The 16931-nt window shown below is 41.7% G+C and overlaps 1 protein-coding gene across 12 annotated transcripts in view; it reads left to right on the top strand.

Annotated features, from left to right (window-relative positions):
• myo3a (myosin IIIA) overlaps positions 1-15000 on the top strand; it is a 65410-nt gene extending 50410 nt beyond the window's left edge. For 10 of the 12 annotated variants that reach the window (XM_057824994.1, XM_057824988.1, XM_057824987.1 and 7 more), the window contains 13 exons: positions 75-116; positions 1929-2006; positions 2096-2301; positions 2366-2477; positions 2537-2699; positions 2765-2848; positions 2912-3035; positions 3215-4103; positions 4174-4318; positions 9434-9525; positions 11208-11248; positions 13202-13408; positions 14562-15000. In XM_057824994.1, coding sequence (XP_057680977.1) covers positions 75-116; positions 1929-2006; positions 2096-2301; positions 2366-2477; positions 2537-2699; positions 2765-2848; positions 2912-3035; positions 3215-4103; positions 4174-4318; positions 9434-9525; positions 11208-11248; positions 13202-13408; positions 14562-14685 — 2307 coding nt within the window. In that variant the 3' untranslated portion in view covers positions 14686-15000. The remainder of the gene's footprint in view (positions 1-74; positions 117-1928; positions 2007-2095; positions 2302-2365; positions 2478-2536; positions 2700-2764; positions 2849-2911; positions 3036-3214; positions 4104-4173; positions 4319-9433; positions 9526-11207; positions 11249-13201; positions 13409-14561) is intronic. The other 2 variants (XM_057824995.1, XM_057824996.1) reach the window with 2 other exon arrangements.
• The last annotated feature ends 1931 nt before the right edge of the window (positions 15001-16931 follow it).

The following is a 16931-nucleotide window of genomic DNA, read 5'->3' as shown; positions in this document are numbered from 1 at the left end:
TTGCTTTATTTTCCAAAGTAAAGGTGAAAGCTTATTTGTTTCTTCTTCCTCCCCTGCTGTTGCTGCATGTACAGATGGGAGTGCTTACCTTGTACAGTTCCTTTACTTTCACTGAGGTAACATTATACTTGTTTCCATTTATAACCCCTGAATCTGCTCTATTTCAGTCTTTCTCGCTTCACGCCGATGATTTTCTTTGTAATGTGTAGCTCGCTCGTAGTACAGTTTGCGTTTCTATAGGCAGATCAGCTCTTTGGTTGTGTGCTTTCTGCATTTTCTGCATCTGTTTTGCAGCCTTTACAGGATTTAGCACTGACGGCTACAAAAAAATAATGCTTTCTTGAAGTGCCTTACGCTGACAAAGTAATATAAAATGGTGTCAAGTTCAAAAATAGATCCTTAGGTAGACATTCATAAAATTACCCAAAAATAAGGAGAGAAGACACTGTTTTCTTGGCCAAGGAGAGCAAGGAGGGACGAGACAGTGAAATGCTAGATTACACTGTTTAGTCACCAAAATTGATCTAAAATTAAACTCCTTGCTCTTTCTTTTATTAGGGGCTTGTCCGAACACAGAAAGGTGCCGCCCTAAAGGGAGGGGGAAAGCAAGCTGGAGACACCCATGTGATTTTGATTGGCTATGTGTGAGCATGTAGGCGGAACTAACTAAATACACGTGTGTAAGCAAAGGCACTTAGATAAAGTGGTCAGAATGACCCAGACACTTCAGTTATGCAACACTGCGGCCATAGAAGATGTCCTCGAATGGAAGATGTCCTCGAAAGTCTAGACGAAAGAGTCTGAAGATGTCCCAGAAGGTCTAGTTACACAATGTTGCTGCCATGAAGCAAGGCAGTTGTCACCCCGACCCTCTTTAACACTAAACATTATACTACAACCTAGTATAGCAAGCAATAATCATTTTCTGGTTATATCAATAAGAAAAATATGGCAATATGTATTATGTATGTATTAGGTATATATGAGCACAAGCAAATATTCAATCAATTAAGCAAATATTCAATCAACCCTCAATAATTAACTCAACAAATGGTGATTAGTTGTTTATTTCCCAAAAAGATCAAGGCCTGCACAATATATCGTTTGAACATTGCCATTGGACTGATGGTCCCATCGCTGGACTTGCGATTGTTTTTTTTTTTAATGTAAATGTTTGATTTGCTTAATAAAAGCAGCAATTGTGCAGAGACATGGCTTCCTGGATCCCTTTCATATCCACCAAGTCACCTGATTTTGAGAATCTGCCGAGACCGAGAAAACACAACGAATGAGTTGCCACAGCACGCTTCAAACTGTGTACGAAGCTTAACGATGATTAATACATTTGTGCCTTTGATCGTAGAGCTACCGAGGCGCAGTGCTTAATTTCTAAATCATAAGGTGCCGGAACTCAAGTACATAACATGACAGCGCAGGGATGATGAGACGGGCACAGGTCCCGGAACATACGCAGAAAATGGTGTTGAAAACAACACACAAATGCACACTTGCCATGCTGTGGGACTTACAAGCCTCAATCTCAGATAATATCCTTGGTATAATTGTTATGACAGCAATTTACAATTATTTGATATTCTCTGCACAGCACGGGCAATTGCCTATTCATCGTCATAGTGTCATACTGAAAAGTCATAGGGAGGCAGCCAAAGTATTCCCAAACAGAGCTGTTCAAGTCATCTGGTGAAAATTCTACTCGTTTTAATATTTCAAAATGTATCACAAAAGTCGCAATGTAAGTTTTTTCCAATGTCGTTCAGCCCTACTGTTAAGCGAAGCCTTGCTAGTGTATATATTTTTAGGGAAAATCGTTTTTTTTTTTTTCGGTGCTAATCTCATTTAAAATCAGAAATGCTGACTGCATTCACATAGTATTTTTTTTTTTTTCTCAAATTTTTTGTTTTCTCTAGCCGGTCGACGCAGACGCACCGTACCATCCTCGAGAAACCACCAACATGAAAACACAGACGGTGGCGTCCTACTTTAGAGTAAGTCAGGATTTTTAGTCACTTTCTGTAGATTCGGAGTCAAAACAGTTAAAACTGTGGCTGATTTTGTCCACAAAATGTCCTTCTAGTACTCGCTGATGGATCTTCTGTCCAAGATGGTGTCTGGTCAACCCCACTTTGTGCGCTGCATCAAACCCAACAACGATAGGCAACCCTACAAGTTCGACCGGGAGAAGGTTCTGGTCCAGTTGCGCTACACGGGAATCCTAGAGACGGCTAAGATCCGCCGACAGGGCTACTCGCACCGCGTCCCCTTTGCCAATTTCCTTAAGAGGTGCTCACAATTCCAGAGAGATCTTGGTGCCAGTTTGCGTCTGGCTGACAAACGTTTTTTCCAGGTATCACATCGTAGCGTTCCATGCCGACGAGGAACCCGCGGTGACACCGGAAACGTGCGCTACCATCCTGGAGAAAGCCAAGCTGGACAACTGGGCCATGGGGAAGACAAAGGTTGCACGAACTGCGGTTGTTTGTATTCGTCAACTGGAAACTGAATTGTTTTTGTCCAGGTGTTCCTTAAGTACTACCACGTGGAACATCTGAATCTGATGGTGCAACAAGCCACGCAGCGCATCGTGGTGCTCCAGGCTTGCGTACGAGGCTGGCTAGGTTCCAGACGCTACCGCCGGCTCTTGAAGGAGCGAGAACGGAGCGCTCTGGTGCTGCAGTCAGGTTAGTCACGAGTGTATTGTTGATAACCGCCGCTGTGTCATTCACAACTTTGCTTTCCCTGCCAGCTTACAGAGGCTACAAAGTTCGAAAGAGCATCTATGATGACAAGAAGAGAAAGCTGGAAGCATTCATCGTCCAGTTTCAAGCCAGTAGGATAACTTGACGAATGAGGAGGATGTGCGGAACTCGTTTTGACTGTCTCTCTTTGTCAGTATGTAGAGGTTATCTTGCCAAAACAAAGTACAAGGAGTTGGTGGAGAGGAAGCACAGTGCGGCACGCAAGATTCAAGCGCACTACCGAGGGCACAAGGATAGGAAGAGTTTCAAAAGAAAACGGTACAAAAAGCATTCGGGTTTCATGAATTCTGCTTACCACAAAATGCAATGTTTAGCCAGTGATCCAACAATCTCAGAAGACAGACAATGAGATGTGTTATTGTCATGATTACAAGCTGGGTGGCTTCGTCTCGGGCTTGGGGCGACCTAACGTTACCATGACCGTTTCTTATGTTTAGAGAAGCCTTGGAGAAGGAGAAAGCTGAGAAAGCTCTGAAGCCCGACCAGGAGAAGCTGCCTGAGGCGGACCAGATCAACCGGGACTTTCTTGCTGCTTCCGAAGACGAAATTCGAGCGGAAGAAAAGGAAACCAAAGCCGCCGTGGTCCTGCAGAGCAACTTCCGAGGTTACCAGGAAAGGAAGAAGTTTAAGCGGAGGCAGAAGACCTTGGCCGGGGCTGAGCTGCACCTGCCGGAAGCTGAAGGCGCACGAGAAGACGACGAAGGAGCGAGAAGCCCCGAAGAGGAAGATGAAGATACATACGAAGCTGAGGAGAACGAAGACAGCGATCACACACAGGTGCCGGATGACGACGAGATCATAGAAATGGGAGTTGAAGCGTTGGAAGACCTCCCGCCTGAGGAGGACGCAGTCTCCGCGAGCTTGCAGGAGGAAACGAATGCCGCCGTGGTTCTGCAGAGTAACTTCAGAGGTCACAAAGAGAGGAAGAGACTTCGAGAGGAAGCTGAAAGAAACCTAAATGAACCAGACGAGCGGGAAGATGGAGACGTTGAGGAGACTAGAGCTGCTGTGGTCCTTCAGAGAAACTTCACGAGCCACATGGAGGAGAACCCAGAAAAACTCCAAGAGCCAGAGCTCTGCGAGAATTTAGAAACGCAAGATGAAGAGGACTCAAATGATGAACCTTTATCTCCAAATGACGTCGAACTGGAATTAGGAGAGGTTTCGGACGCCTCTATGGAATGTGCAGATGAGAAACTGGAAGAACAAGCAGCCGCGGTGAAGATCCAGAGCAACTTTAGAGGCTACAAGGAACGCCAGAATATGAAGGCCAGCAAGCAGCGGGCGCAGGAGGAGGCCCAGCAGCTGGAGACTTTCTCCAAACAGGTCACCCGCTTAAACATTGATTCACTTGATCTCCCAAATTTTCAACCTCCGCACCCTCCGTCCTCCTCAGATCGCCAAGACATCTCACAACTTTGTAGCGCTGCAGCAGAAGTTGACAGAGATCATTCAGGTCCATCAATCAAACCCAGAGAGGAACGGCTTGTTCGTCAAGGAGAAAGCGGTCAACGGCTTCGCTCCCAAGATGCACAAATCACGTAAGAGATCGTTTTGCTATTTGGCAGTCAGATTGTGGTCAAAATTCACGTACAGTGCTGGCCAAAAGTATTGGCACCCCTGGAATTTTATCAGATAATGGTCAATTTCTCCTGGAAAATGATTGCAATTACAAATGATTTGGTAGTAATATCTTCATTTATTTTGCTTGCAATGAAAAAACAAAGAATGAAAAAATTTTTTAAATCATTATCATTTTACACAAAACTCCAAAAATGGGCTGGACAAAAGTACTGGCACTGGCAAGCCTAATACTTGGTAGCACAACCTGTAGACAAAATAATTGCAAACAACCGCTTCCGGAAGGTTGCCTTCTCCAAACTGCCATTTTCAGATCTCTCCACAGGCGTTCTATGGGATTCCGGTCTGGACTCATTGCTGGCCACTTTAGAAGTCTCCAGTGCTTTCTCTCAAAGCATTTTCTAGTGCTTTTTGAAGTGTGTTTTGGGTCATTGTCCTGCTGGAAGACCCATGACCTCTGAGGGAGACCCAGCTTTCTCACACATTATGCTGCAAAATTTGTTGGTAGTCTTCATAATGCCATGCACACGGTCAAGCAGTCCAGTGCCAGAGGTAGCAAAGCAACCGCAAAACATCAGGGAACCTCCGCCATATTACTTTGTGGGGACCGTGTAATTTTCTTTGAAGGCCTCGTTTTTTTTTCTCTATAAACTCTATGTTGATGCCTTTTCCCATAAAGCTCTACTTTTGTCTCATCTGACCAGAGAACATTCTTCCAAAACGTTTTTGGCTTTCTCAGGTCAGTTTTGGCAAACTCAAGTCTGGCTTCTGTATGTCTCTGGGCCAGAAGTGGGATCTTCCTGGTTATCCTACCATAGAGTCCCTTTTGCATTCAGAAGCTGACGGATAGTACGGGGTTGACACTGTTGTACCCTCGGACTATCAGGACAGCTTGAACCTTTTTGGATGTTAGTCGTTGAAATCTCTCGTCGATTTTTCTTTTCCGTCCACATCTAGGGAGGTTGGCCACAGTGCCATGTGCTTTGCACTGATTGATGACACTGCGCACGGTAGAGACCGGAACATTCAGGTCTTTGGTGATGGACTTGTAGCCTTGAGAAGCAAAATTGTGAAGAAGCATGGGCAATCTCAAGTCCTCAGACAGTTCTTTGGTCTTCTTTCTTTTCTCCATGCTCAATGTGGTACACACAAGGACTCAGGTCAGAGATTGAGTCAACTTTAATCCATTTTAACTGGCTGCACGTGTGATTTCGTGATTGCCACCACCTGTTATGTGCCAAAGGTAAGTAACAGGTGCTGTTAATTACCCAAATTAGAGGAACATCACACGATTTTTTAAAAGGGCGCCAATACGTTTGTCCTGCCCATTTTTGGAGTTGTGTATAAAATGATAATGATTTATTTTTTTTCCATTCACTTTTGTGTTTTTTCATTGCAAGCAAGATAAGCCCTTGTCTTTTCTTCGGGTTAATAAATCTTATCACAACACTATCTTGTAACTGTCAATGACACCGATGATGATGATAATAAACAAATGAAGTTATTACTACCAAGGTATTTGTAATTGTGATCATTTTCTGGGAGAAATTGAGCAGTATCAGACAGAATTGCAAGGGGGCCAATACTTTTGGCCAGCACTGTACGCAAATTTTGCCCATTTCTTTACCTTCCGCATTTTTTCCTTCTCAAGCTCATTCATCCTTCCCCGAGATGCGTCTGTCATTTCCTGCTCTTACGTGGAGATTTGATTTGTCGGTGTTTAGATTTCACTCCCGGTAGAGGTGGAGGATATTTCCACACGGCCTTTATTTCCGCCTTTTGCGCCCAACCACGCGATATTATCTGCGGCGGCGCTCCCGTGAGTTTCGATTAGATCGGCGAGCCGCTGAAAGTCAAGTGGCCTGCCAGGAAGCGCTTCTCTATCCCGCGTGTCATCAAAAATAAGTAATTGCTTTTTTGGAAGGTAAGCGGAACTGAAAGTTCGCCTCAATAATAATAGGAGATGGTTTCTCACATTTCAATTAGATTATAAGTCGAAGCACTCTTTTTCATTGTTCAAGTATACGGAAAAATACAGTAACATCGCTGCGATATTTCAGGGAAGGAATTTTTTAATATTATGCAGACATTTTGTCCTTTTCATTTGCCCCAAATGCCCTTTACTGACTTTTCCCTCCGCATGGCCCGGGGTCCTCTTTAAACCGCTTCATATTCGCACCGGTAATAATCCACTCCATCATCATTGCGCAATAAAAGCGGCCGTCACGACGCCCCCGCGGGAAAGGTCGTCAAAGCTTCAACACGCTGCTTGACAATTACAGTCAGGGTTTAATTAGCGGCTATACGGAGTGACCTTTTCAATAATATTGTTAGCGTTCCACCTGGGATGGATTTGATTCATTTGTTTGTTCTGTGAGAATGACCATTTCTATTATAGAAATACATTTACATTTGTATTAGGCATGTGCCGGTATGAGATTCTGACGTATCATAACCTTAAAGTGCGTATGACAGGATAAAAAAATTCTTAAAAAGCATTATTATGTGAATTAGAATCATATTTTTAGACGATTCAACAATGTACAACAATTTGGCAAAGCGCAGGTGACTAGAAATTCGTCTTTTAATCTGCCTTTTAGCCCCTTCCTGTCATTATAGTGCTCTAGCGTCCCCAACAGAAGGATGACATCGGCAGGGTCACGGTTTCCTCTGATTTAGAATTCAGCTCAGTAAGGGGGAATTATTCAGAATGAGGAAAATGTGACGGAGAGAGCCGCAAAATGTCATTGTTTCAATCTCTCTAATCTTAAAGTATTTTTCCCCCAATCGCTAAATAAATAGTATGGTCATGAAAAATAAGTCCTGTGCTAAAGGGAATATAAAATATTAAAACTACCTTTATTCAGTATGACATGGCAAAATTACTCCATAATGGTCAAAACTGTCGATTTCTTGCACATTTTATGCCACCGTAGTTAGTCCGGCTTTTGTCATGTCCCTGCTTTGGCGAGCGTAAACAAAACAGGATGCCTTACAGCTAGCCGACATGCTAACCCGAACCGAGTAACGTTTCAAAGTCTTATTCTCGCCCTTCGAAGCGAAAAATCACACAAAACTACCCCGGGTCATTTCACACGGCGGTGGAGTTGTCGATTGTCTTCCTGCCGGGCGGTGAGCAAGTGCCAGCTTGTTGTTCCCCTGCTGCGGGCAGAAGAGCTCGTTTGCCGGGGAAGCAGCTGGAGAATGACCGCCGGACAAACCAGCGGTTGCCGGAGAAGCGCCTAGCTGCCCATGGTCAACACGAATATGTATTCGTTTAAAGTGGCATTGTAAAGGTTTATTTTGAAAGTGTTTGCATTTAGTTTTATTGATCTAGTAGATACACTGCCCTCTAGTCTGCGTCATTTCACATAGCTGAATCCAGCTCCTCCATGTTAAGACCAACATAAGCCAAGTTTTTGTTTGAGCTAATGATTTTTCAACGCATTCGTAATTTAATTTATAGGTTTATTTAGCATTTTTTTGCTTGAATATGCATCTGAACAATTGCTAAGAGCATTGTTAATTTTTTTTTATTTTTAAAAAGTTAGTTTTATAGCATTTAAGCTAGTGGACCTATGCTATGTAAGTTAGCCATTGTTCTTTTGTTGTACATAGATCCTTATTATTCTTTTTTAATACCTTTCGAGGCTCATCTCAGGTATTTGAATTTTTCATGTTCCCTATCCGATTACTCAATTATTCGAACAAACTAGTTAATCGATTAATTGACTACTAAAATAATCGATAGTTGCAGCCCTACTTACAATTTAGATTAAGTCAAAACTTGATTAACTAGAACTTAAAAATAGCTTGACACACATGGGAAAAATGCCTAACTTTTAAGTGATGTATGTTATCAGGCATAATAACATTTTTAGGTAGGAAATAAGATTTCTTTTTATAAGATCGAGAAGCTTTTTGATTGAAAGCCGTGATTTTTTTTTTTTTTTTCTAGTCACATCTGAGATGCAATTGTTAGCCGTTTTCAAAAATGTTCCACGAAAATAAAAACATTGTCTGAAAATGGTTCAATATAAGGTGAAATGTCTTGTTTTTTCTTGTATATTTATAATTGCTCTTTACATTAAAAATATATATGTTCTATCCGATTACTGGATTAATCGATAGAATTTTCAGTCGAATACTCGATTACTAAAATATTCGATAACTGCAGCCCTATACATTATATACACACACTCTTTTTCTCAACACAGTTTTACCACCGCTAGACACACTAAACATGATGGAGTTAACTCTCGTAGCTGGTGGGAAACGTTCATGACAGTATTCAGTAACCTTTAATTTTGTATAAATGCAAAATCATATTGGGGGTATTGCCTCCTCGGCAGCCACCGGCCTCACGGGGTCTCTCTCAACACAAACAGTTGCCAGAGAGAAAAAAAAAAAAACACCACTTTTTACCACTGTTAAACACAGTAAACACGCTGGAGTTAACTCTCGTAGCTGGCGGGAAACGTTCATGACAGTGTTCACTATTTTTGGGACTTAAAAAAATGGATAATACCGTTAGGGCGGTATGACGGAATTTTTTTGCGGAAACCGTGACGTTTTCATACCACGGTAAACCTTGAAACCGGTAATTGGCACATGTCTAATTGGGATGTGCTGTTTGTGCAACTGCCGAGGAACGGGAACGATACGCGATATCGGCAGATCCTCAAAATCGGGTGGAAAAATATGTGATCGGGACAATCCTGGGTTAGTGTGTCAGTCATTGAGTGGCAAACTCTGTTGGAAAATTCAAAGCGGCGTTGAGGCCTGAAGGTTAAATTGCTGTGTGTATAGAGGTCAGCTCGATGACTCGTAGGTCGCGCTGGGGTCAAACCTGTGCTCGGCTGCAATTATATTTTCATCTCTCGCTGCGTAATTTATGCCAATAAGGGAAGAATGATTATTACAGGGACTTTGATTCTTGTTTTGCTTGGAATTTAAATTTCTGTGTAATAGCCTCCAACTTTGGTATCGTGTGGTCATTGCGTTCTGTGTGGTGAGTTTTTGTCAACACGCGACAGCGATTTATTTGTCAAGCATCTTTGCGTCCTCCTCTCCAGCCGACAAGAGACTGTCTCGACCCCCCCGCCGCACTCTACAGCCAAAGACCCTCAACACCCCTGAGGACTCTACCTACTACACGTTGATACATGTGAGTGGCATGGAAGTTTTTTTTGTTTTAATTTTGAAAATTTGAATGTTTCATTTTTTAATGTCTTTAAAAGTTTTTGACGAAGTTCTTATTGCCTGTTAAATGACCTGAAACAATTCCTGCTACATTGTAGATCTGACAAATCGGATATTTTTCTATTAAAAATGTACATTTATTGTGTCATAGTTAGGCTTTTCTTTTTCGGACTTTAATTTTTGTCCGTCTTTTCGATGAAAATACTTCTGAATTATGTCTAGTTTTAGTCGAAAGTTACCAAAAATATTTTCATCTGTAAAATTAAAAAAGTTTTAGTCCAAAAATAAAGGTTTACAACAATTTCGAATGACGATAGACGGACGAGAACATATTGTAACGTCTACAAGATAATGCCAACTTTGTAGTGTTGGGAATAACGGCGTTATTTTTTTCAGTAAATATAAATAAATAATAAATAATAAATAAATACAGCAGAATGTCAATTTCGCGTAATTGTGGAAGCCCGTCGACATCTTTACTCCATTTGTCTTCGGCTCGCTCGTAAGGGTCAACATTGTTCACATCCTTAAGTTTGATCACATATCTGTTCTTCGCCTTAGTAACGAGTTTGTCTCTTTATCGAACTGGCAAGGTAAAGTTTAATGTCCCGCGAGCCAGACCTGCTTCCAGTATGGCTGCGTTGTTGTCAAATCTCACGTGATCCCCTATTCTGTGACGTAAACACTCGAGCCTAATAGCGCACGTACTTCAGGTGTTTTCACACACAAACCGGAACAGCGCGTGCGGCAAACACACACACGCAAAACAGATGCAGAGGGATATGATGGCAGAGCATTCAGAGGAAAATTTGTCCTTTACGAGGTAGGGAGATAGAAACACTATTTCAAGTTGGTGGAAATTAAGGGAAAGAACGTGCATCTAAAGTGTAATTTATGTCCTGGGGCAAAGCTTTTGTTGACATCTGTGGTAAGCAATTCAAATCTGTTTATTTTTGTTGCCCTTCAAGTGTAGGATAAATCTGTTGCTGGTGAGGTGCAATAAATATTACAAGGTTCTATAACACAACTACCTTCTCTATTCAACTGACTCGAATACTGCTCCGAAAATTTCAAATTCTTTGACATACAACAACTTGTTTTTAAAGTAACGGAAATAGTTACTTTCCCTGGTAACTAGTTACTTTTACAATAGAGTAATTCAGTTACTAACTCAGTTATTTTGGAAGACGTAGTGAGTACTTATAACTAATTTTTTAAAGTAACGTGCCCAACACTGAAAATAATACACACTCAGCAGGAAAAGCAGTATTTTATTTTCACTGAAACCTACCAGAATCCACGAATTGGATATTAAAAAAAAATTGGTCTGAACATTCAACATCTTCTAGATTTTCTGACCACAAAAACCAAGGAACTAACTGAAAATCTAATGTAAAAACCCCATAAAATTGCTTGAAAATCCACACTCTAGCGGCGCGCCAATTATAAAAGGCATTAGAGCGGCACTCTATTAGAATAAAATAGCTTAAGGAGCTGGAAGGCAAACGTTTTTAGGCTAAAAATAGCTGCACTCTCCTTCCACGCCGGCTGTATTTTCTCCACTCATTGCTCAACTTTATAGCGCGAGCAAAACAAAGGTTTGAAGTGGCAGGTGATGACGGCTGACGTGTCCTCCCTTATTTTCAGCGCTCTGTCCAGGATGACAAACGCAAGCCAAGGAAAGAAGAGTAAGTGCATTTCACAGCCTCTCCACCCGCAACGCGTCGTGAAAGCGATGCGTGTCAAGAAGATGCACTGCTGGCCAAAAGTATTGGCACCCCTGCCATTCTGTTGGTTAATGCTCAATTTCTCCCAGAAATGAAGGCTTTGGTAGTAATATCTTCATTTACTTTGCTTGCGATGAAAAAAACACAAGAGAATGAGAAAAATTATCATTTTACACAAAACTCCAAAAATGGGCCGGACAAAAATATTGACACCCTCAGCCTAATACTTGGTACCACAAAACTCCAAAAATGAGCCAGACAAAAGTATTGGCACCCTCAGCCTAATACTTGGTAGCACAACCTTTAGACAAAATAACTGTGAACAACCGCTTCCGGAAGGTTGCCTTCTCCAAACTGCCATTTTCAGATCTCTCCACAGGTGTTCTATGGGATTCAGGTCTGGCTACTTTAGAAGTCTCCAGTGCTTTCTATCAAACCATTTTCTTGTAGTGCTTTTTGAAGTGTGGTTTGGGTCATTGACCTGCTGGAAGACCCATGACCTCTGAGGGAGACCCAGCTTTCTCACACTGGGCCCCTACATAATGCTGCAAAATTTGTTGGTAGTCTTCAGACTTCCATAATGCCATACGCACAGTCAAGCAGTCCAGTGCCAGAGGTAGCAAAGCAACCCCAAAACATCATGGAACCTCCGCCATGTTTGACTGTGGGGACCGTGTTCTTTTCTTTTAAGGCCTCAGGTTTTTTTTCCCTGTAAACCCTATGTTGATGCCTTTTCCCAAAGAGCTCCACTTTTGTCTCACCTGACCGGAGAACATTCTTCCAAAATATTTTTGGCTTTCTCAGGTAAATTCTGGCAAACTCCAGCCTGGCTTTTTTATGTCTCTGGCTAAGAAGTGGGGTCTTCCTGGGTATCCTACCATAGAGTTCCTTTTCATTCAGATGCCGAAGGATAGTACGGGTTGACACTGTCGTACCCTTGGACTGTGGGACAGGTTGAACTTGTTTGGATGTTAGTCGAGGTTCTTTATCCACCATCCGCACAACCTTTGTTGGAATCTCACGTCAATTTTTCTTTTCCGTCCACATTTAGGGAGGTTAGCCACAGTGCTGTGGGCTTTACCCTTATTGATGACACTGCGCACGGTAGACACAGGAACATTCAGGTTGGTGGAGATGGACTTGTACATTTGAGATTGCCCATGCTTCCTCACAATTTTGCTTCTCAAGTCGTCAGACAGTTCTTTGTTCTTCTTTTTCTCAATTCTCAATGTGGTACACACAGAGGTTGAGTCAAGTTTAATCCATTTTAACTGGCTCCAAGTGTTATTTAGTTATTCCCCCCACCAGTTATGTGCCACAAGTAAGTAACATGTGCTGTTAATTACACAAATTAGAGAAGCATCACATGATTTTTCAAAGGGTGCCAATACTTTTGTCTGGCCCATTTTTGGAGTTTTGTATAAAATGATAATGATTTAATTTTTTCCCCATTCTCTTTTGTGTTTTTTCATTGCAAGCAAAATCAATAAAGATATTACTACCAAAGCATTTGTAATTGCAATCATTTTCTGGGAGAAATTGAGCATTATCTGACAGAATTGCAGGGGTGCCGATACTTTTGGCCAGCACTGTAGTTTGGTATTGTCTGTCAATCACTGGGATGCTTCTGATAAGACAATAGGTTATCATGATGATTATCATCAATGTGATATAAAACCAGGAAAAAATGCTCGGACTTCTTTATGTCCTTGAAGCTGATTGCAGGATCAATGCTCACTGCTAAAGTGTGAAACTTATTGATTGCTCTCTGGAAAATGCATAGGTCACGTAGAGGGCAGAGTGGACAATTCATGTCTTCACAATGTGATGGAATTTTACAAAAGCCAGTGTTTAGTCAAAATGAAGTGATTTGAAATAAACTGCCTTTTGAGCTCAACTTGTGCGTCCTTGTAGTCCAGGTAAGCTGGTGGACGTGGACCAGCACTACTACCAGGCTCTGCCCACCAGCAAATCCACGCCCGACCTCGAGACATCACTCCAAAGTGGCGTTTCGCCTCAATTGTCTGAGGACCGGAGACGGTCCGTGGACGCCAGACCAGAACCTGAAACCGGGCTACCCGAAGAACCTAAACCGGAGTCCAAACCTGCCAAACACATCAGGTATTTACTACAAAAAACTCTAGGAAAACTCATCCAGAGGAGGAAAACCTTCAAGGTCATTTTAATAAACCAAACAATTCATCAGTCTTATCGTAAAACAATTTGTACAATTATGCGTGGAGTCTTTTTGGGAGGAAAAAACATCCCCGAGGCCATCCAATAAATGAGCGTGCAGATGGCACGCGCGTTTAGGTGGAGATTTCAAGCCGAGCTCATTACGGGAGAGTCATCAGAGCGGCGACGCCGGCGGCTACTCATACTCCTGTTAAGTGTAGTCTTCCTCTCCAACATACTGTTAACCTACAGGCCGCCATTGACGGCGATAGACGTCGATCCTTTGCGATGGCAGGCGTCATGAAGACTGTGCTCGTGTTCCTGCTCATTCTGTTTTTAAGAACTGTTACGTCCTACGGACGGCTCGCTAAGGGCGTAACATAAAACGAGCCGCACAAGTTCACAAGTGGCACAAATTTATTTACACAGTCAAACTCTCAATGAACAAAATAAACAAAATGTGGAAGAAGCGTGACTTCAGGGTAAGCCCAGGCCAAAACAATGAACAAAAGGACCCTAACCTGTAAAAAGGAAATAACAAAAAGACAGCCACTACCCTAGCTTCTTACACTAAACAAAACAGGAGAAAACGGGTTGAACAGAAATGGCAGCTTACCCCTACTGCTTCAGTGCTCTTATTTACAGTGTTGAACAAAAATTATCCAATAATGGCAAAACACAAAAAACCTCACCGAAAAAGCGGGAGTGTGACAAAGTAGCCATCAAACGCTCATGAGAGTGAATGGCGAGCAAACAGCTTGCTAGGAGGACCGCAGCACGAATGCTGTCAAATGCGACCTCAGCTGTCAGTTGACAGCTTCTGACTTTTCAAGCTTGGCGTCCTTTTTTCGTGGCCAATCAGCGGCGACGACGCTGTCCGTCCATCCGGCGTCGATCAGCTTATGTCACGTTGGGAGGGGAGGCAGCCAGCTGGCGGAGGCGACGATCAGCTGACTGAAAGAGTCTCAAAAAACTAAACGGCTATGGCGTCACAGAACTATCGCCGTCTATGGGGTTGAACTTGACTAAGTTCATAACAAGAAAAACTTAAGATACTTGTCAATCATTACTGCAGTGATTTTTGTGTGTGTATTTGCAGTCGATCACTTCCAACGTTGTCCGCTGACAATCGTGCCGACGACAACCCCTACGACTTCCGGCACCTGCTGAGGAAGACCTCTCAGAGACGAAGGCTCATCAGGCAGTACCGGGCCAAGGACTGAAATTTAACATTAACGTTTTCCAAGATTAACTCTTTAAATGCCATTGACGACGGTAGACGTCCAATCGCGTGGTGATTAATCGCCCTTCTGCCGTGAAATTAAATGAGTTTATCGGTAGTAGACGTCCAATCCATTTGAAGTGGGAGGGTGGCAGTGAATGACTGTTTTTTGCTGTCAACCCTCCCACTTCAAATAGATTCTCAATGGACGTCTATCCAAGTCAATGGCAGCCAATGAGTTAAGGATGCTGATGAACTTCAAGAAAACTGAGAAATGAAAGCTTTTGAGACCAAACTGTGAATAATAGATTTTTTATTGAAATGCATGTAAATAAAAGAAATGCAAATTAGTCAGATTTTGTGTTTGTATGAATGTAAAGTCATCCTCCCAAAATTAGCTTGATTAGCCATCCAATTCATTTTGAATGGAGAGGCTATCAACATTCAACCAAGGGCGTAGGTTTGCATAGGGACGCAAGGAACAAAATACTACCAGCATTTCAAGATGCTGAAATTGGACCCACCAACTTTTAAGCAACCTTATAATGACTTCATTTATATAGGTCAGTTAGATTGTCTTCCCATGTTTTATTGACCCCACCAATTATTAAGTGAATTATTTTCGTTATGTTCTTAGATGTACCTTTTACTTGTTGAATGTGCAGGTCCATTTTTTCCCCCTCCTAAACGCACAATTGATTGACTGATAACTTGTCTCCCCCCCCCACATACACACACAAACACAGACTTTAGATATTATGGATATTAGTAGGGCTGTCAAACGATTAAAATTTTTAATCAAATTAATTACAGCTTAAAAATTAATTGATCGTCATCGCAATTCAAACCATCTATAAAATATGCCGTATTTTTATGTAAATTATTGTTGGAATGGAAAGATAAGACAAGACTGATATATACATTCAACATACGGTACATAAGTACATAACTGTATTTGTTTATTGTAACAAAAAATCAACAAGATGGCATTAACATTATTAACAATTCTCTTAAAGTGATCCATGGATAGAAAGACTTGTAGTTCTTAAAAGATAAATGTTAGTTCAAGTTATAGAAATTTTGTATTAAAACCCCTCTTAATTTTTTCGTTTTGTTAAAATTTGTAAAATTTTCAATCAAAAAATAAACTAGTAGCTCACCGTTGTTGATGTCAATAATTACACCATGCTCACTCATCTTGCTCAAACCCATAAAATCATTTGGGCCCACGCGCCAGCAGAGGGCGCCAAACACACACAAAAAAAGTAACAAGCGGACATTGCACTGCTGTCATTTTAATGTTTGAGCAGAGCATGCGCGTTAATTGCGTCAAATATTTTAACGTGATTAATTAAAAATTTTAATTACCGCCAGTTAACGCGATGATTTTGACAGCCCTAGATATTAGACATTTTTATTTCAGCCAGCAGCAGTAACTGTTAGAAATGTAAAAAGATGTTCGGAAGTGGGGAATACACAACTAATTTTGCTACTGATAGCCCAACCTCCATCTGAGTTAGCATAACATTAAACTGTGCAAACTTGCTAACCTGAAAAACTCGAGTAGGTTGCTGCTTAGAGTGAAGTGTCCTCCTGTATGTGTTTTCTACTGTTAACGTGAATTCAACTGTAAGAAATGGAGTGAACTACTCCCCAATTTTACTTTTCATTTTATTTATGTTGGCTTAAAGTAGCCCAGGCCCACGGGAGCTGTCAGGGAAGTTCACTTTTGAACACCAAGACAAGTATCAACAAATAGCTCAAATAGGAGAAAATCAGACTCAGTCAAAAATTTGCCTGCTTCGAAGACTTTGTGCACAGGATATATATCAAGGGTACAATTGATGTGATCCAGACAGGAGCTGTGATCACGGAGAAGTACAATGAGACGAAAAAGACAAGCCTCTATATACTGAAGAAAGGGCGTTACCTAAACTTAATTTGAAACGATACATACACAGAAGTATTACAGCCCAAACTGAGGATTTTCCACTGAAAAACATTTGCGTTACGACCTTGAGAACTAGCTCTAGCTGGTACAAGAGGGACTCAAATCAGATAAGGCAGTCAACAGATACCCATTGTAAATGTTCAAAGGAATATATGGAGCACACGAACATGGATACAGTCTCACATGGAAGCATAACAAACGCATATAGTTTCACAGCAGTTGGTTTGTTTTTTTATAAGCATGAATAAAATATTCTTTCACAGGAGCTTTTAATTTTTGTTGAGTTTGGCTGCGCT

The sequence above is a fragment of the Corythoichthys intestinalis genome, chromosome 20 (genome assembly GCF_030265065.1).
Source record: "Corythoichthys intestinalis isolate RoL2023-P3 chromosome 20, ASM3026506v1, whole genome shotgun sequence".
NCBI classification, from domain to species: Eukaryota; Metazoa; Chordata; class Actinopteri; order Syngnathiformes; family Syngnathidae; genus Corythoichthys; species Corythoichthys intestinalis.
The sequence above is the reverse complement of the archived record's forward strand: the minus strand, read 5'-3'. Positions and strand labels throughout refer to the sequence as shown.